General features: G+C 36.6%; 3 protein-coding genes across 6 annotated transcripts; 1 reads left to right on the plus strand and 2 right to left on the minus strand.

Annotated features, from left to right (window-relative positions):
• Window positions 1-867: 867 nt before the first annotated feature.
• On the plus strand, window positions 868-8468 carry LOC115997281 (ABC transporter B family member 9-like). Its single transcript, XM_031236814.1, has 12 exons — window positions 868-1324; window positions 2970-3024; window positions 3127-3302; window positions 3866-4087; window positions 4172-4410; window positions 4779-5304; window positions 5400-5673; window positions 5761-6421; window positions 6542-6770; window positions 6853-7119; window positions 7212-7475; window positions 7552-8468. The coding sequence occupies exons 1-12, from the start codon at window positions 1082-1084 to the stop codon at window positions 8194-8196; spliced, it is 3801 nt and encodes a 1266-aa protein (XP_031092674.1). The 5' UTR covers window positions 868-1081; the 3' UTR covers window positions 8197-8468.
• A 686-nt stretch (window positions 8469-9154) lies between these two features.
• LOC116022951 (transcription factor GTE12-like) lies at window positions 9155-13277 on the minus strand. Its single transcript, XM_031263876.1, has 11 exons — window positions 13004-13277; window positions 11633-12588; window positions 11413-11464; window positions 11216-11305; window positions 11077-11129; window positions 10943-10997; window positions 10778-10855; window positions 10552-10670; window positions 10377-10443; window positions 9904-10022; window positions 9155-9757 (listed from the first exon to the last, which is right to left on the minus strand). Exons 2-11 carry the CDS (start codon window positions 12521-12523, stop codon window positions 9524-9526), a joined length of 1758 nt encoding a protein of 585 aa, XP_031119736.1. The 5' UTR covers window positions 12524-12588; window positions 13004-13277; the 3' UTR covers window positions 9155-9523.
• A 3007-nt stretch (window positions 13278-16284) lies between these two features.
• On the minus strand, window positions 16285-18476 carry LOC116022961 (transcription factor GTE12-like). 4 transcript variants are annotated; one of them, XM_031263894.1, is made up of 4 exons: window positions 18338-18476; window positions 16999-17924; window positions 16761-16893; window positions 16285-16681 (listed from the first exon to the last, which is right to left on the minus strand). In XM_031263894.1, the coding sequence occupies exons 2-3, from the start codon at window positions 17857-17859 to the stop codon at window positions 16795-16797; spliced, it is 960 nt and encodes a 319-aa protein (XP_031119754.1). In that variant the 5' UTR covers window positions 17860-17924; window positions 18338-18476; the 3' UTR covers window positions 16285-16681; window positions 16761-16794. The 4 variants fall into 4 exon arrangements, with proteins under 4 accessions (XP_031119754.1, XP_031119762.1, XP_031119744.1 ...); XM_031263902.1 differs by having other exon boundaries at window positions 16784-16817; window positions 18338-18475; XM_031263884.1 differs by having other exon boundaries at window positions 16761-16817; window positions 18338-18475.
• Window positions 18477-19949: the final 1473 nt, after the last annotated feature.

Genomic DNA, 19949 nt, shown 5'->3' on the forward strand with positions numbered 1-19949 from the left:
GTGGTTAGTATGTAGCTTAGGTCAGTCCCGATATGTGTTAAGCCTTGATGTGACGTTTGTAATAATGGCAGCAAAGGTGACTATTTTGATTTTTTTTTTATTATGATTTTTTTTTATTAAAATTAATAGAGTGAGAAATAAAGTAAATAAGCGAACAAAAACTAAACAAAATGTGTTTGCGCATCCATATTCACTAGATCCTCAATTGCATCCCTTAGCATGTGGTGCTATCCAATCTATATTTTTTTTTTTTTAGAAAGAAAGTTGTCTCTCAATGAATATATCGCAAATGACAATTCCAATCCCGTCTTACCACGTTACAAAATTGCTTTACCAATATTTAGATACGAGTTCATCTCACTTACTCCTCATGAGATATTCTCAAAAGCTACCAAAGAATCACATTCCAATATAACTTTTATTCCAACACACTAATGATCCAGGATAAATAGTCATCCAAAACTCAACTAACAAACACTAATCATATTGAAATTGATTATTATCTTTTCATGAATCCCTCACTATGAAATCAACTAATAATTCTCAAACACACCATAAAACGAGGTAATTGATTTTTTACTGTGAACACATGTTTTCCGAAATCTTGTCAAGAACTCAATTATGGGTTCCATCCATCCATCCGTTAATCCGAAAATTGTGTCGTCAAATAACATATCCTTTTTTATATGCTTAAATTTAGGAATTTGCTAGCCAAGTAGGATGATGAATCCATGTACAAAACAAACAAACATTACAAACGTGTGTATAATTGTTTCACAAGACAGTCAAAATTTCTAGAAGAAACCCAAACCCATGTATACCCCTATTAAAACTCGGATCTGCAAGTAAACAGGACAACATGGAAAGTGATCGAGAGGTGAAATAAACTCTGACGCAACAAATTCGGTATCTCTCTTTCTACCATATATTATGTTCCTAAAAATCCACATATTTCCCCATAAAATTCTGTAATTTTCCCCTAAAAAATAGCCCTATATATATTTCACTTTAGTTTCTTCTCCATTCATTCATACACTTCATAACCCATTTTCTGAGTGAAAGAAGGATTGTTGAAGAAGAAATGGGTTTTGTGGAAGAACAAAAAGAGGAGAAAAGTAAGAAGAAGAAAAATGAAGAACAGAAAGTCCCATTCTACAAGCTGTTTACGTTCGCCGATGAGCTGGACTTGTGTCTGATGATCGGTGGCACGTTGGGGGCCATCGGCAACGGGCTAGCGCAGCCGATGATGACCGTCATCTTCGGACAGCTCATAAATTCTTTCGGCACTACGGATCCCTCGCATGCTGTTCATGAAGTCTCGAAGGTACTACGTTTGTTTGTTTGTTTGTCTGTCACATGCATCTGGGCTGTCTTTATCTTGGATCATAAACTTTCATTTATGGTGGTTTACCAAGCAAAGATGTGTACTGTGAATCATGTTAACGACAGATCAGTTCTACTTTAACTAGAATCTTGCCCCAATAGGAGTGATCCAGTGGTGATAATTCTGTTATGAGTTTGATTCTTGTCAATACTTTTCTGGTCCAGTTTTTCAAGGCTATTATTACACATTAGTAGGGTTTACGTAGGATCATACACCCTTTTAGGTAGTGAGGGCAGGTTTTCCTAACACCCTCTTAGTCGACCCTGTTTACTTCCTTTATATGGTTTCATGCAATTACACAAGAGTATATTTACCTCTTAATTGTGGTTTGTAAGCTATTACACAGGACTAGGTTTACTCTGGACACATCCTTTGAATAATTGCTATAGATTTCTCAAGATTAGGGTTTACTCTGGAAACATCATTGAATAATTGTTGTAGGTTTCTAAAAACAAATTGGTTGATCAAACTTGGATTATTAATTATTTTGGAGTTTTTATTAGTGTTATGAAGAGAAAGCTAGAAACATATTCTTACATAGTATTATTCTAGGTAGGATTATATTAGGGTTCATAATCTGTGGTGGTATTATGAGATTAAGGTATATAATTTAAAGTGGTGCTATCTAGGATATTTTCATCCTTTCTTTGTACTAAAGCAACACTTTTTTAGTTGTGTTAACAGATGACCTTAGAAGCATCGGATACTATTCTCTTTACAATCTTTTGTAAGCAAAGCAAAAGAAAGAAACAAATAAAATAAAATATCCAACAAACAATACCCGAACTCACAAGAGGCTAAAAATGGAAAAACAAATACTGTATTATTAACTTTTCTTCAACAATTTTTCTTAATATTTGCTTTTTTAGTTTTAAAATTTGATATTAAAATTGTACTTTTAGTATCTCAATTGTTTCTAATTTATAAATCTAGTCTTTCTCTCAAGACTAAAAATTCTTAGTTTTCGTTGGACCGGGTTTAGATTTTACTACTTGAATCACAAAGAGTCTATGCCTAAAGAGTCTATGCCTCCATTAAGGTTCAAACATGTAACCCTCGTTTGAGAGAATTAAAATTATGTCGCTTTACCACAAAGTCTTCAGCTATAATTTTCTTTTTTAATATTAATGAATTAAAAAATGAATTTTTTTTTTCCAATAGTGGGAGACATAATTATGCTGCGCATGTAATATAAGCTTGTTGGAGAAACTGCTTATGCAACTACAACCATTTCCATTTTCCAAGAAGTATCAACGCAAAGTGGCACTATCACATCTGACATGTGACATGAAACATTTCTGTTCCATTCCCAATTCTATTTTTGTCCCCTACTTTAATAGTATTAATAAATTTCAGAATCATTCCATAAGATAATTTAACATCCCTGATTCCATGGCATCATTTTTATTATTTATATAATTTCCTAAGTACATGCATATCACTGTATATAATATACTTAAGTGCGACTGTGGGGTCGATCGAACACTAAATTTATGACTAAAGGAATTTTTATTCTGCTGATTAAATGTTTGACATAAAATTATAGTTGACTCAATAATGAAACTGTTTATTGTGTGACTTCTAGATATGTGTCAAGTACGTGTATCTTGCCATTGGCTCGGGCATAGCTTCGTATTTGCGTAAGTGAATTGGATATATAAGAATGTTTTTTTGAGAATTAGTGTATGTTGTCAACATTTAAGGGAAAATAAAATGTGTTTTTTTAATCCTGTGATTTATAGAGATGTCTTGTTGGATGGTTACTGGAGAGCGACAGGCTGCTCGTATAAGGACACTGTACTTGCAGACAATTCTAAGACAGGACATTGCATTCTTTGACACTGAAACTACAACCGGAGAGGTTATAGGTCGAATGTCTGGTGATACAATTCTCATTCAAGAAGCCATGGGCGAAAAGGTATCTATAAGTTTAAACTTTATTCAATTCTCTTGCCCACAAAAGACGAAATTCCCTCGCCCTCAAGGTTCCACATGCCAACACGACATAATATAGAGGTAAATCACGGTGACTAAGCGGCCTTTTAGGTGGGAGAACCAGGACATGGTGCCCACAAAGTACCCACTATATTGGATGTAACTTCCACACTGCTAGGGCTTGATTCTCGATCCTAACTAGCTATATCTTTGCTCACAATCTACTACCTAAGAACCAAATGAGCTGCCCGTGAAGGCAACATTGTATTGTTCAATTCCCTTAATTGTTTAATTGCCTCGCCTCCAACCCAACATAATAGAGGGGTAAATCACGGTGACTAAGCGGCCCTTTATGTGGGAAAATCCGAGCATTATGCCCACATAGTATCCACCACATTGACTGTAACTTCCACACTAGTAGGACTCGATCACCGATCCTATATCTTTGCTTACCATCTATCACCCAAGAACCAAATAAGCTGCCCGTGAAGGCAACCCTATATTGTTCAATTCCCTTAATCCTAACTGTTGTTTGATTATTTCCAGGTTGGGAAGTTCATACAGTTCACTTCAACATTCCTGGGAGGATTCACCATTGCCTTCATAAAAGGATGGCGCCTCGCATTGGTTTTGTCTTCGTGCATACCCGCCCTGGTTATAGCCGGAGGATTCATGGCGCTGTTAATGTCGAAAATGTCAAGCCGCGGCCAAGTTGCTTATGCACAGGCTGGAAATGTAGTGGAGCAGACAATTGGAGGGATTAGAACTGTAATTACAATCTCACTATCTCATCTATATATATACACTGCAGATTTAATTTAAACGCTCTCAACTAAAAGTCTAAGCTGATAGGTTGCTTCTTTCACCGGAGAGAAACGCGCGATCGACCAATATGATAGCAAGCTGAAAATTGCTTATAAATCTACAGTCCAGCAAGGGATGGCTTCTGGCATAGGATTGGGAGTTATATTGCTAATTGTGTTTAGCACTTATGGGCTAGCGGTTTGGTATGGTGGGAAGCTGATATTGCACAATGGGTACACAGGAGGAGAGGTGATTAATGTTCTTATGGCCATCATGAATGGAGGAATGTAAGCAACCATTTACAATCATTTTTTAATTCCATTATATATATATACGTGTTAGCGAATTCTGAACTACTGAAAAATTGCACTGCAACTACTATAGCTATAAGTCCTATACAGTGCATTCATGTAGTAGTTGCAGTGCAATCCTTCAGCAGTTTGCAGGATTTCAACAATTTTTGTGTTTACTGATTCAGGATTGAAATGACAATGCTAGTGCATTGGGGCAGACAAGCAACTGCTACATGAATGCACTACAGCTAGAAGTCCTATGCAGTACATTCATGTAGTAATTGCAGTGCAATCCTTCAGTAGTTTGCAGGATTTCAACAATTTTTGTGTTTACTGATTCATGATTGAAATGACAATGTTAGTGCACTGGGGCAGACGAGTCCATCCCTGAACGCATTTTCGTCGGGGCAAGCTGCAGCGTACAAGATGTTTCAAACGATACATCGAAAACCAGTGATCGATGTGTACGACATGAGTGGCATGGAGCTGGAAGACATGAGGGGCGAAATCGAGCTGAAAGATGTGTATTTCAAGTACCCAGCTCGAAAAGATGTGCAGATTTTTGCAGGGTTTTCGATATACATCCCCAGTGGGAAAACCGCGGCTCTTGTTGGCCAAAGTGGGAGTGGCAAGTCTACCATCATCAGTATGCTGGAAAGGTTCTATGATCCTGATTCTGGAGAAGTGCTTTTAGATGGTGTTAATTTGAAGAAATTTAAGGTGAGATGGTTGAGGCAACAAATGGGGTTAGTGAGCCAAGAGCCAATATTGTTTGCCACTAGCATAAAAGAGAACATAAGCTATGGCAAGGAAAATGCTACAGATGCAGAGATTAGAACTGCAATAGAGCTTGCAAATGCTGCCAAATTCCTTGACAAGCTCCCTCAGGTAATAATAAATGTGCCCGCAGTCTGGCCTTTCTGTTCTTTTAGTTGAGACGAAACACATACTTCAGGTTACTGTAATGTCGTGTTTTTGTGTAGGGGCTCGATACAATGGTTGGTGAGCACGGAACACAGTTATCAGGTGGACAAAAACAAAGGATTGCCATAGCCCGGGCCATTCTAAAGAACCCGAAAATCCTCCTCCTCGACGAAGCTACCAGTGCCTTGGATGCAGAATCGGAACGAATTGTGCAAGATGCACTCGACAAGGTCATGGCCAATAGGACCACTGTCGTTGTCGCTCATCGTCTGACTACAATCCGAAATGCTGACCTAATAGCAGTCGTGCAAACGGGCAAACTCGTGGAACAAGGTATGAATCTTGGAGAATACAACTTAGCCTGCAATAAAACAGGACTACTTATCATTTTATTTGATATTTTTTTTGGTTGAATGTTAGGAACTCATGATGAGTTGATTAAAGACCCTAATGGAGCATATACACAGCTAGTGAAAATGCAGCAAGGAAGCAAGAAAGAAGAGAAGAAAGAATTGGAAACAAGTATGGTGGATCAATCAAGTGTAGAAGATCAGTTAACTAGATCATCAAGCCTCATGTTATCTGTGCTGAAAAGATCTATGAGCCATGGATCATCACGACACTCTTTCACGCATAGTTATCCGATTCCAGGGCTGATTGACATCAACGAATCCGAAATTGCAGATCAACAAGAAGATGCAGAACCAGATGCCAAAACACTGAAGCAAAGGAAGAATGTGTCTATTGGAAGGCTTGCCTCCCTGAACAAGCCCGAGATTCCAATTTTGTTTCTCGGAGTTTTGGCTGCGTGCTTTCACGGAGTAATCTTCCCCATATTCGGCCTCCTGCTCTCCACCGTCATCAAGATTTTCTTCGAGCCCCCGCCACAGCTGAAAAAGGATTCCAAGTTCTGGGCACTCATGTATGTTCTCCTTGGTATAGCTACTTTGCTGGCTGTCCCCATCCAGAATTTCTTCTTTGGAATCGCGGGGGGGAAACTTATCCAGAGAATCCGTTCTTTAACATTCAGGAAAGTCGTCTACCAAGAAATTAGCTGGTTTGATGATCCTGCAAACTCAAGGTACCAATAATACACATATATTAAATGTATGTGTAGTTTTGTTATTAGCTTAAACTTTTAGTTGAGATGGAACACATCTTCGATCAATTCCCTCGTGCTGAGTTTAGTTTCTCGTTTCAGTGGTGCAGTTGGGGCGAGATTATCCACTGATGCATCCACTGTCAGGAGCCTTGTAGGTGATGCTTTGGCTCTAATTGTCCAAAACATAGCAACGGTTGTGGCAGGCGTCATAATTGCCTTCACGGCTAATTGGATCCTAGCATTAGTCGTCCTCGTTGTGGTTCCACTACTAGGCTTGCAAGGCTTTATGCAGATGAGGTTGTATGCAGGATTTAGCGCTGACGCGAAGGTAAATTTACTCCTAACATTAACACTGACCCGAGTCCTTTAATAGTACGTGTTTTGATTGTAACAACAATATATATATATAGGTGATGTATGAAGAAGCAAGTCAAGTTGCAAATGATGCGGTTGGGAGCATAAGAACGGTGGCGTCGTTTTGTGCAGAAGAGAAGGTGATGGCCATGTATCAGAAGAAATGTGAAGAGCCTGTGAAGCAAGGGGTTAAAGTAGGGCTTATAAGTGGAGGGGGTTTAGGCCTTGGTTCTTTGGTGCTCTATCTTACAAACTCATTTTGTTTCTACATAGGAGCCGTTCTTATCGAACATGACTTAGCAACCTTTCCCGAGGTCTTCAAGGTCAGAATTCAAGAAACAACATAACATGTTGGATTTTAAATTCTAAAAGTTTAGATGTAAAAAGTAAGTTTTGTTTTTGAATTGTCTGGCAGGTTTTCTTTGCACTGGCAATGACTGCTACTGGGGTTTCTCAAGCCTCTGCAATGGCACCAGACCTTAACAAGGCTAAGGATTCAGCAACCTCTATATTTGACATTCTTGATAGGAAGCCTAGGATTGATAGTAGCAGTGAACAAGGTACAACATTAACTACAGTCCGAGGAGATATCGAGCTGGAACACGTAGCATTCAAGTATCCAACTCGTCCCGATATCCAAATTTTCAAGGACATGTGCCTCACTATGCCTGCTGGGAAGGTATTTCTAAATTCATTCACAATTTCTTGCCATAGAGTGCTTGAATTTAACTTGTTTTAATTTTCTTTGTTGAAAGACATGTGCTCTAGTTGGGGAGAGTGGAAGTGGGAAATCGACGGTGATTGGGCTCGTGGAGAGATTCTATGATCCCGATTCTGGAGAAGTGTTTTTAGATGGTGTTCCAATTAGGAAACTAAAGCTCAGTTGGTTAAGGCAACAAATGGGGCTAGTGAGCCAAGAACCAGTTTTATTCAACGAGACGATTCGAAACAACATAGCCTATGGCAAACATGGGAATGTGACAGAGGAGGAGATAATTGAGGCTGCAAAATCATCCAATGCTCATAACTTCATCTCCTCATTGCCTCAGGGCTATAGTACTCCAGTGGGAGAGAGAGGGACACAGCTATCAGGAGGCCAAAAACAGCGAATAGCCATTGCCAGGGCGATACTTAAAGACCCGAGAATTCTTCTGCTAGACGAGGCTACAAGCGCGTTGGACACACAGTCAGAGCACATCGTGCAGGAGGCGTTGGACCGGGTGATGGTGAACCGGACCACTGTCGTGGTGGCTCACCGGTTAGCAACGATTAAAGGGGCTGACTTGATCGCGGTGGTGAAGAATGGGGTGATTGCAGAGAAGGGGAAACACGACGAGCTTTTGAACATCAAGGACGGAGTTTATGCTTCCCTTGTAGCACTTCACAACAGTTCGACATGAAAATGTTTCTCGTTTCGCTGGAATAAACTGTGATTTCTACGCGAATAACGAATCCATTCTTGCTGGGATTGAAGATGCATTTCCACAGGCCAGACAGCCCCCCAAATGAATACAAACATGCATGTAACATTGTAATGTAATCTTAACATTCTCACTTTAACATGTTTGTTTGTAGATAATGCAGTCTGATCTGCAGATTCTCTGAATATCATGTTGATTTATGTTGTACACCAGAGATTTGTCATTGATATTCTCATATTTTCTACACCCAATCTCAGTATCTTCAGATTATAGTTTAATTTAACTGTCTTTTTCCATCTGCTCATCTATCAAAGTAGCAGTTTTCTAGTGCTAGTATATGCTCAAAAATCTTAAGGACAAGTTAGACTTCATGTTACTCTAGAGCATTTGATGAACTCAAACCATTTATCTCCATGTTAGAGATAGGACTAAGGTTGTTCGATTGTTAAAATGTTTGAATTTTTAATGTATCTCTAAAAAGTTTTAGTTTGTTTAGGAGTCTTGTTAAGTCCTTGAGAATCAAGAAAGAACTTTAACTAAGGCACTCTACTATTGGGATTAATAGAGGTTTTGATGTCTACATTATTATGTTATGGATGAGTCTCAAGTGTAACCGTTTCACAGATCCATTATCCGTAAAATGAATCGAATTTATATTGTACTCCGTAATAAATATGAAAATGTAATACTTATGTTGAAAAATACTTGTAAATATTTGAATATGCAGACAAAATAGCTAGTATTATTCTAACCAAGGATTGAAACCGTCGTCTCACAAATCTTCATCGCATCTAAAACACTATGGAAAAGAATGGAGTTATTACAGAGAAGGGAAGACATGAGGATTTTATGGAGTTTATGCTTCCTCAGCAGCACTTCACAGTTCACATGAATACAAGTTGAAGATGCCATGATCAGTATTAGATGTATGATCTGATTTATGAATGTCATGTCTAATAAAAAAGATGGCTCTATGTTGGACAATAGACATCTATCATTGATATTTTTACATAATGCAATTTACAAATTTTTCTACTCCTAAAACTCATTCCAATCCTTATACAATCTATCTTTCAACTCCTAAGTCATTTCAATCCATCCCAACCAGCATTTTTAGAAAAGCAGGAATACACTATTGTAGCAATTTCAGAGTTGGAATTCCCACAAAATATTATATCCCACTTTTCCCCAAATAAACTATATAACCCCATTTACATATTTCTTTTCACATCTCAAGTCTCAACATCAGAGTTGTTAACTAGCAGAGAGGTTTGAGGAGAGAACAAAACAAGATATGACTGCAATCCTATTGGAGGATCTCCCCATCTTCGCCATCCCCATTCAAAACTGCTTCATCATCGTCTTCTTCGAGAAAGTCCTCCTTTATGTACAAACCAAGCCTTTCTAGCGGGGTTCTTCCGAAAGAAAAATTGACCCCATATCCACTGCCAAGTAGGTCATCAGGGTATGGACATCGACATAGCCTCTCCAGATCTTTAAGTATCTTCAGATTATCCTCGAATTCAACAGTCTTTTCCATCTATTCAAAGGAGTTGAGGAAAATTTAGAATTCTAAAGCACGAATTAGACTTTTTTTTTTCCTTGTCCAATGCATTTCCATCTCTTTTGGCATCGTATAATGACACTCATATATAATGAGACCACGTAGAATTGATTAGCAGATACCTTCTCCAATGCAATTCTGGCAGCTTCCCTTTCTTTCACCCTTCGGATTTTCAACTCAGCTTCTGCCCTCATACGTGCTGCTTCAGCAACTCTAATTTGTTCGTCAATCCTGGCTTTCTCTGCAAAACACAATTTCATTCGAAGAGATGAGATTCGAAAGGAAACAACACAGTAGTGTAGTTGATATTGTAGTATGTCCCACACCGATGCACCTACTATAGTATATTTTTGTATCTTAGAAACACAAACAAAAAATGCAGAAAGCATTCAATTACTCATATTATAGAAACAAGTATATGCTCCTGTCATTTGAATAAAAAAAAATGTACATAAAAATCAAAAGTTTAAACTTAGTATTACTTTTGAACATGTTTAATGTGAATTCAAACCACAACTTCGATATAAACATTGTCTCTCCACAAGATAGTAGTTGTTGGCCAAATATGAAAATCTTGTACACACATATGTTGTACCTGCGAGCTGCTGCTTTTGAAGTCTCTCTCTCTCTTGCTGCAGCTTCAGTGTGTTAGCTTTATCACCCTGAGCAACACAAACAAAAAACATTATGCAGTGTCCTTCCTACCCCCCAAAAAATAAAAAAGAATATATAAACAATGCATATGAACAGAGATAAAACAAGTGCCCTACTTGTGGCACAAGCACTTGATGTTTTGCTTTGAAAATAGTCTCTGCAAAACGGCTCTTCAGCATGGCAGCACGTCGAGCCTTAGTTGGGGAAAGTTGAGCATCACCAAGTGAAGTGCAACCTATTTACCAGGAGTTATCATCAGCATTAAAACAAAAAAATTAAATTAAATTCCATAGGAAGAAGCAAGTTCTTCATGTCTTTGAAAGAAAAAAATAATAAACCAACCTTCACCGATGGTGGTAGTTGTGGCACATGATGAATGATCAGAGCTAGGACTTTCTATTTCCTTTTGCGAACCAGACCCTTTATTGATAGAGATTTTATGTTAATATTCACATCATCTGAAATATCTCAGGGCATATAAAAAATGTGTCAATGAGGTGTCCTCACCATTCGAATCCAAAATTAGTTGGCTCCCTGTTGATGAAGACTTCATTTCCCCATCCTAAAAGTAGGTAAAAATCTGACAATCATAACTTAAAAAAATGCAAATTCAATAAATAATTAAGAAGGTAAATACTAACCAACTTCAAGGAAGTGCACTGTACTTCTTCCAATACTCTTTTGGATGATAGATCTGGACCAACAAAGGGTATATGAGCCAAAATGGGGAGAAAAGTCTGAACATAGACAGATGAAGCAAAGAAAGAAAAGCAACCATACCCCTAGAAGATGCTGCAGAACAGACACTTTGTTTGTGGCATCTACGCAGACTGTTACCGCTAGAGGCATACTGGGAATCAACCAAGCTCACTGGAGGTTTGGTATTTGCAGAGCCAATAGAATTCCAGTTACCAATGTCTTCCAAGTAAATGGAGTTGCGTGTTGGAGTACAAAACAAAAACTCAATAGCATCATACCTTTGTGGTTAGTTTTCGCAGAAAAAACATGCATCCCTTCTGCAGATTCTGCCTGCATAACAGAACATTAACGACAAATGTTGTGAAACCAAAAATTTCAGCTCAAATATTTTGAGCATCAAAGTGAACTGGAATGATATGATGGACAGAAAAAGATATCAAAGATGAGAATTTTGAAAAAGGTGGAACAAGTTGAAACAACCAGTAGGTCAAAGTTTACCTTTGCTGCCACGGCATCCAAAGCTGCCACCAATACCCTCTTTAACTCCAATAAAGTTTCATCATCCAATGTGTCAATCTCAACATTCAATTTTTCTTTTCCCAATCCAAACTTTTGGAGTGTGCTCTGCATATTATCAATCACCTTTCCTCTTAATAGCTCAAGAAGCTCCTTCTTTAGCTTCTCTTTGTCCTCAATCCGCATCAACCTCTTTGTCATCGGGTTAACATGCAGTGGTCCTTTCTTTAAGCAAGATTTATTCATATCTTGAAAATCTTTTCCACTCCTATTTGGCAGACACCCCTGTTCAGCACTTCCACTCTTACTCTTCCACTTCGCCTCCATTAATTTCCACCGTTTATTGAAAAGACTATCTAATTCCTTTGCCATAGTATGAAATGCATTGTCGGGAGGGTTATATCTCATACTATTAGCAAAGGTCAAGCGCACATCTGCAGCAAATTCCTCAACACCGAAGTACATATTGCCTTGTAACTTTGATTTGACCGTCCCCAGATCCATAGGTTTAGTGATTATCACAAAATAGTCAGGAATGTTGAAAGCATCAGGATCTACAGGTTTTAGGAATGCCCACCCATGTTTGTGACTCATCAGCACTTGGAGAATGTTTCCACACTGTTGCTTTATACTCCAGTCCATTTTTTGCCGCTTCCCTTTTTCACCATCTAGTGTGCCTTGAGGTCCACGCTTATTCGAGTTGGCTGGTACAGGAAGTTTGAACTTTATACTCACAGGCTTCTTGACAGCATCCACAGAATTCTGTAGATTTTGTACATCACTTTCCTGAGAATCTCTTTCACAATGAGTTCGAACTCCTTTACTGGAGATTTTGATCTTCAACCTCTTCACTACAGCCCCGGTTACAGTCATTGTTGGGGAATTAAAGCTTAAAAAATACCCTTTAATTTCCAGACTGGTACTTAGCCACAATAAACCTGCCATTTAAGGACATCAAAAGGCAATCACAGTTAGTTGTTTGGATGAAAAATATAATCATATGCATGCATAAGAAATCAATACCACGAAACTTAATAAAAACAAAAACAAGAATTCATTAAAACCCTAAGCAAAATTCAGACAACGGTCTCCAAATTCCGGAAACAATAAAACACAAAATTACCGATTATTTTAGAAGAAAATCAAATACCTAAATCTCAGACAACAGAAATTTCGAATATTTAAGCCGGAAACAGAAAATTCGATAGACATAAGGATTGAAAAGCCCAGGACATAAACTAAAACCAAGACAGGCAAATTAGTGCAAAATTGAAATCATAAATTACAAATCTTGATTAGCTCAGAGCTTAATTTACAGTAAATTAAACGCGGAGGAGACGGGATTACACTTACATGCAAGGAGCTCAATCAAATCGCCACAGGTTCTTGAGAAGAGAACCGATCGCTAAAGAGAGAGAGATGCATAGATGCATGAAGGCAAACCAAAAAAGGAAAAAAAGAATGAATAGAGACGCGAAAGGAGAGGAGAGCGAGGGGCTAACGAGGCCCCTCGTCGGAGAAGTCCAAGGCGACGGAGAGCCGGCACGGGAGCAGTGGCGAAAGAGAGTGTGTAAGCAAAAAGGTGAAGAGAGGTTTTAGGGTTTTTGCTGCGCTTCGTTTCATCTTTTAATTTTTTTCCTTTTTTCTTTTTCTTTTATTTTTTCAGTCTCTTTCCTTGACGCGTTTAGTCTCGTGTGCGTAAGCCGACTTAGTTAAATGACATTTGTGCCCTTGGATTGGCCGTTGTTCTTTCGGTAGCCTGCGGGGTGATTCCGTATTTTGCTAATCCTTAATTTGGAAACCTGCCTTTCATGAAATCAATTATTTGGTCGTCCGTACGTGGTATTGAATACAAGGATCTATCAATCAATGTAATAGCAAGATTCTCGCTGAGTCACTCTATTTTTTTATTTTTTTTGGAAACTAGTCACTCTAATTTAAATTATACACTATCTCAGCTATCTATTAGATAGGATGACTTTTATGCCTTCAATAAATACATCACATTGAGTATAACTCTTATAATGCGATTACTAAAGCTTAATCATGTGTCATTATCCACTATTTACTATCTAAGAACTAACTGACCTACTTATGTCGACTACCTTTACAAATTTTGTCGAGTCGAGATATGAGGATATATAGGAGGCGAGGAATTTTACCTTTTATGAACAAAAATTCTTATTTATTTAGGAAATATTACGATTTTGTCAAACACATTTAATATAAATGAATTTTATATAAAATAATGTTATTATCTTTTCTTGATTTTACCTCCTAACTGATATTTAACTCGTACAATATATTGAATAGATGTTACTAAAAAAGTGTTAATTTATAATTTTATATGTATATTTCGATATATTTCCTTATATGTAAAATCATTATTTGTTTTTTTCTTTTGGTTTGAAGGTAAACGTAGTTATTCCATTAATTCATAACATAAAACGTTTACATCAATGATCAATGAAATGGTAAATCATTCCTTACAGTCAGACATAGAAACAACTTTTCTAACTATGCTATAGAAAACTTGAATCACAGACTGTTTCATAACTATGAAGCTATGTTCCTTCAGGGAGCTTAAAGCTTCATCAAAGATCTGGGTCTTCGTTATTATTCTTTTTTGCTCGCCCAGGATAAGATCAACACTTGTCGAAACCAAGTTAAACGATTTTATGCTAATGAAAATGAAAAGCTCGTGAAAGTAACGAGAGGAAAAATGCTCGTGAAACTAACGAGAGGAAAACACAATAATAGAGAAAATAAAAAGTGGGTAATTAAAGTCAAAGTAGGGTTGGGAGTTCAAGACTACCAACACAAACCCCAATACCTATCTACTATTATTTTATTCAAAGGGAGAGAAAACGGAAGAAGAAGATCTGTGGCAGTGGTCGGAGGCGAACGGAGTTGCGACGGTGGTCGGGGCGGAAGAAGAGCGAGAGCAAACATAGAAGGTGACCAAAACCGCCGGCTCAAAGCTCCATTAGAGCTCCGGCCGGAGGCCGACGGTGGAAGCCGAAGTTGAGCAGCAGAGAAAGACGTTTGGTTTTAGAGAGAAAAGGGAGGCAGCATTAGGGTTTTCAATTAAAATCATTATTTGTTTGACATCGTAATTTTAATTTTATCGTAATATTACCATATTAAAATTATTTTTAGTGATTTGGGAAAAAAATTTAAATGCATAAAATACCATATAAAATATCATATTTTTCAGTTTTGAGCAGGAATGATACAATCGGATAGAGTTTATGAGTTTCATATAATTATTAGGGGTAAACATCAATCCATTATGACTAATAACCGATTAATAACCGAATAATTGATAGTGATTTTTAATTTACGTAATCGATTGAAATCGGCCGAAAATACTCATATAACCGATACTTAATTCAATAAACTTAATTACTTAAACATATTCTGGAATAAACTAACATATTCGTATGAATTAGTGTGTACTTAATTCAATAACATATTCGTATGAAGTTATGAACTAACACCGTAGCATTAACATAGAGTCACAAACAACCCAGCTTATTTCAATAAACTAACACACTTAAAAGTTAAAATCAATAATTCATATGAATTTTTTAATATAACATTTAAAGTGAACAAATAGAATTATAGAAAATTAGAAATTACCTTGAATATTGGATTTTTGGATTATTGAAATTTTGGAGCCTTGGATTTATGGACTCTGGAGAAACATCGAGCAATTCTGTAAATTTTTAAAAATAAAATTATGTGTGATTTTTTTTTAAATATAAATCAAATTATCAAAGTGAACAAATACTCAAATAGAAATTATAAAATTAGTATGCAAGTTAGTAACTTACCCTTGCCCTTAGAGAATTGGAACTTGGAAGAATCCAGAATCGGGACAAGTTTGAGATGGACGAGGCAGTGAGCGACGATTGGCGACACCGGCCGAAGGTATGAGGCCGTGAGTCTAAAAAAGACGAGCCAACGAGAGATTGAGACTTTGACTCTTTGAGAGAGTCCCGGAGACGAGATTTGAGAGGTTAGGCTTCAAGAGAGACAGTGAGGATTGAGGGTGTGAGAGTGCAGTGGCTGTCTAGCTGAGTTGTATTTTCTCTTTTGGCCCTTTTATATATATATATATATATACACACACACACACACTAGTCGTCGTTAGACATCGCATTTCGTGCAAAGCGTGTGCCGACGACTAGTGTGTGTGTGTATATATATATATAATTATTATATGAGAAAATAAAAGCATTCATAAATACATTATTTAAGTAGCAACATAATACAATTATAACTCCAAACATAATCATGACAAATAAAACATTAATAATACACAATTAATAACAAAATGTCGTGTATAATATATAGACTATTTTAGTATACTTTTTTCAGTATAACGACAAATTTGAACAATTACTAATATTGGATTGATTAATTCAATGAATATATTCTAGGCATTAATTAATTAATCCATCACAAACATTGAAGTAGAAATGCATTTTCTAGGCATTTCCATTGGGAAGGGAAGACCAGAAGAGGCTTCAAAACTAAGGAACATCCTTACGACTAATGATGCACAAGGGCAATATACTAACACTAAAACTCCACAAGTTCAAAGAATCATAATGCAACATATCTCGAACTGAACAAGAACATGAACATTTTCTACAGAGACTTCCATATCACCCTGAGAAAATCCATATGTTAAAGTGTTAAACCATTCCAAAAAATAAACTTATTTACATATGTCATAATCAAAGAACTCCAGAGCATGGATATCAAAGAACATTTTTGTTTGGTATGAGAGGATTTCATCATAACAATCGGATTCAATCAGCCCATCCAAAAACACAAGCATCTATAAACAAAAAGTTATCCAATTCTAGGCTAATTAATCCACAATGATCACAGTTCCTCACATTAATTCTTCGGATGAAATTCGACTCCAGTATCTCCAATCATCTATGCCCGTTATATCCACAACCCTTTTGAAGCCATTGAAAGACAAATCTTCTCAGTACTCTTATCCATCCAAACTTTCTGCAGGCACCCAAATATTTCAAATTTTCATCAGAACAATCATCAAATCACTAACAAAGTGAGCCCAAATCATACTAACCAACGTCAAGGAAGTGCACTTACTTCTTCCAATACTATTTTGGATGATAGGTTCTGCCTGCATAACAGAACATTAATGACAAATATTGTGAAACCAAAAATTTCAGCTCAAATATTTTGAGCATAAAAGTGAACTGGAATGATATGATGGACAGAAAAACATATCAAAAATGAGAATTTTGAAAAAGCTAATTGGGTTGGTACAAGGAAGTTGGAACAACCAGTAGGTCAAAGTTTACCTTTGCTGCCACCAATATCCTCTTTAACTCCAATAAAGTTTCATCATCCAATGTGTCAATCTCAACATTCAATTTTTCTTTTCCCAATCCAAACTTTTGGAGTGTGCTCTGCATATTATCAATCACCTTTCCTCTTAATAGCTCAAGAAGCTCCTTCTTTAGCTTCTCTTTGTCCTCAATCCGCATCAACCTCTTTGTCATCGGCTTAACATGCAATGGTGCTTTCTTTATGTAACATTTATTCATATCTTGAAAATCTTTTCCTCTTCGATTTGGCAGACAACCCTGTTCAGCACTTCCACTCTTACTTTTCCAATTCGCCTCCATTAATTTCCATTGTTTATTGAAAAGACTATCTAATTCCTTTGCCATAGTATGAAATGGATTATCAAGAGGGTTATATCTCACGCTATTAGCAAATGTCAAGCGCACATCTGCAGCAAATTCCTCAACACAGAAGTACATATTGCCTTCTAACTTTGATAGGACAGTCCCCAGATCCATAGGTTTAGTGATTATAGCAAAATAGTCAGGAATATTGAAAGCAACAGGATCTACAGGTTTTAGGAATGCCCACCCATGTTTGTGAGCCATTAGCAGTTGGAGAATGGCTCCACACTGTTGCTTTATACTCCAGTCCATTTTTTGCCGCTTTCCTTTTTCACCATCTAGTGTGCCTTGAGGTCCACGCTTGTTCGAGTTGGCTGGTACAGGGAGTTTGAACTTTATATTCATCTCAAGCTTCTTGACAGCATCCACAGAATTCTGTAGATTTTGGACATTTTCCTGAGAGTCTCTTTCACAATGAATTTGAACTCCTTTGCTGGAGTTTGTGATCTTCAAGTTCTTCACTTCAGTCATTGTTGGGGAATTAAAGGTCAAAAATTACCCTTTAATTTCCAGACTGGTACTTAGCCATAATAAATCTGCCATTTAAGGACATCAAAAGCCAAAAACAGTAACTTGTTTGGATGAAAAATGTAATCATATGCATGCATAAGAAATCAATACCACAAACTTAATAAAAACAAAAACAAGAATTCATTAAAACCCTAAGCAAAATTCAGACAACGGTCTCCAAACTCTGGAAACAATAAAATACAAAATTACTGATTTAGTTTAGAAGAAAATCAAATACCCAAATCTCAGATAACAAACATTTCGAATATTCAAGTCGGAAACAGAAAATTCGATAAGCATAAGGATTGAAAAGCCCAGGACAAAAACTAAACTCAAGACAGGCAAAAGAGTGCGAAATTGAAATCATAAATTACAAATCTCGATTAGCCCAGAGCTTAAATTACAGTAGATTAAACGGATTATACGGGATTACACTTACATGCAAGAAGTTCAATCAAATCCTCAAGAACCGATCGCTAAAGAGAGTGAGATGCAGATAGTGACTCAGTTACCACTAGATATGAGGATTCGTACCTGATGTCCCAAGGAACTGTATAAGCGTATAACTCTCACAATGTCACTACTAAGATTTGATAATGTGTCATTGCCCACTATTTATCACTAAGGAACCAAGTGGGCTATTGCCTACTTGTGCAGATTATCTCTACAAATTTTGTAGTCTCGATGTTGAGATATGGAGACTAAAAATTCTGCCTTTTATGGACAAAGACTCGTATTTATTTGGAAAATATTATGATATTGTCAAAAACATTTAATATAAAAGAATTTTATATAAAGTGGTGTTATTTTCTTTTGGAATAAGGGTTAAATTGGTCACTGAATGTAACGTGATAGTATAATTAGACACTCGACTTAAAAAATGTGCAACTACTCCACTCAACAACGCAAATGCCTTCGATTTTACCTTGTAGTCGGTTCTAGACCCTTATTTCCGGTTAAGCACTGACATGGCTTTCCTACATGGTAATGTTTCATTTAATTCCTTTATTTTCCTTAGTCTAACCTTCTAGCGTGTAAGCAAAACGACATAGCCTGAGAAATTACCAAATTCGAATGAAATCCCCAAAGAGTACTTGCATTGTTGGTTCATTGTTTGAAGACTTTGAAGGCTTTCACTTCGCATTATCAACTTCTGAAGTTGAGGTATGAGTTTATGAGTTCTTTTATAGTTGGGTGTAGGTTTATTGTTTGTTTTTGTGAAAAGCATGCGACTTTATGTTGTTTGTAAACTGAAAACCTGACATCTATGCTTTGCTTTACTTATGTGGTCCATCCTTATCTTTTGCTGAGCTTTGTTGTACAGAATGGAACAAATGTTGTTGTCGTTTTGGTGTACATTCTTTAATAGAACATACAGTCATTCATGTGGTCCCTAAACCCTAATAATAAAATAGAAAAATGGTTTTGTTGTTGAATGGAATATTGAGTCAAAGTTGTGGTCCCTAAACCGTAAGAATAAAGTAGAAAATTGGTTACATTGGGTCACAATTGTCAAACATAAACTCTTAAAATTGTGACAAAACTGGATAAATTAATGTGTAACAACTTACAAAGTGAGAACTGAGTTGGCAGTGACTGTTTGGCTGAGGGGTATATATATATATATATATATATATATATATATATATATATACACACACACACACACACACACACTAGTTGTCGGCACGCACTTTGCACGAGATGCGATGTCTAATGATCAATTAATGTGTTCTAATTTTTAAATGATAATATATATATATATATATATATATATATATATATATATATATATATATATATATAAATTATAATACATATATAATTGTTATATGAGAAAATAAAAGCATTCATAAATACATTATTTAGGTAGGAACATAACACAATTATAACTCCAAACATAATCATGACAAATTAAAAATTAATAATACAGCCAAAGACCTTGTGTCAAGTGGCATAGCTGTGATCATCCCAAAATGTCGTATAATATATAAACTATTTTAGTATACTTTTTTCAATATCACGACAAATTTGAACAATTACTAATATTC

Source organism: Ipomoea triloba, chromosome 1 (assembly GCF_003576645.1).
Source record: "Ipomoea triloba cultivar NCNSP0323 chromosome 1, ASM357664v1".
Taxonomy (NCBI): Eukaryota; Viridiplantae; Streptophyta; class Magnoliopsida; order Solanales; family Convolvulaceae; genus Ipomoea; species Ipomoea triloba.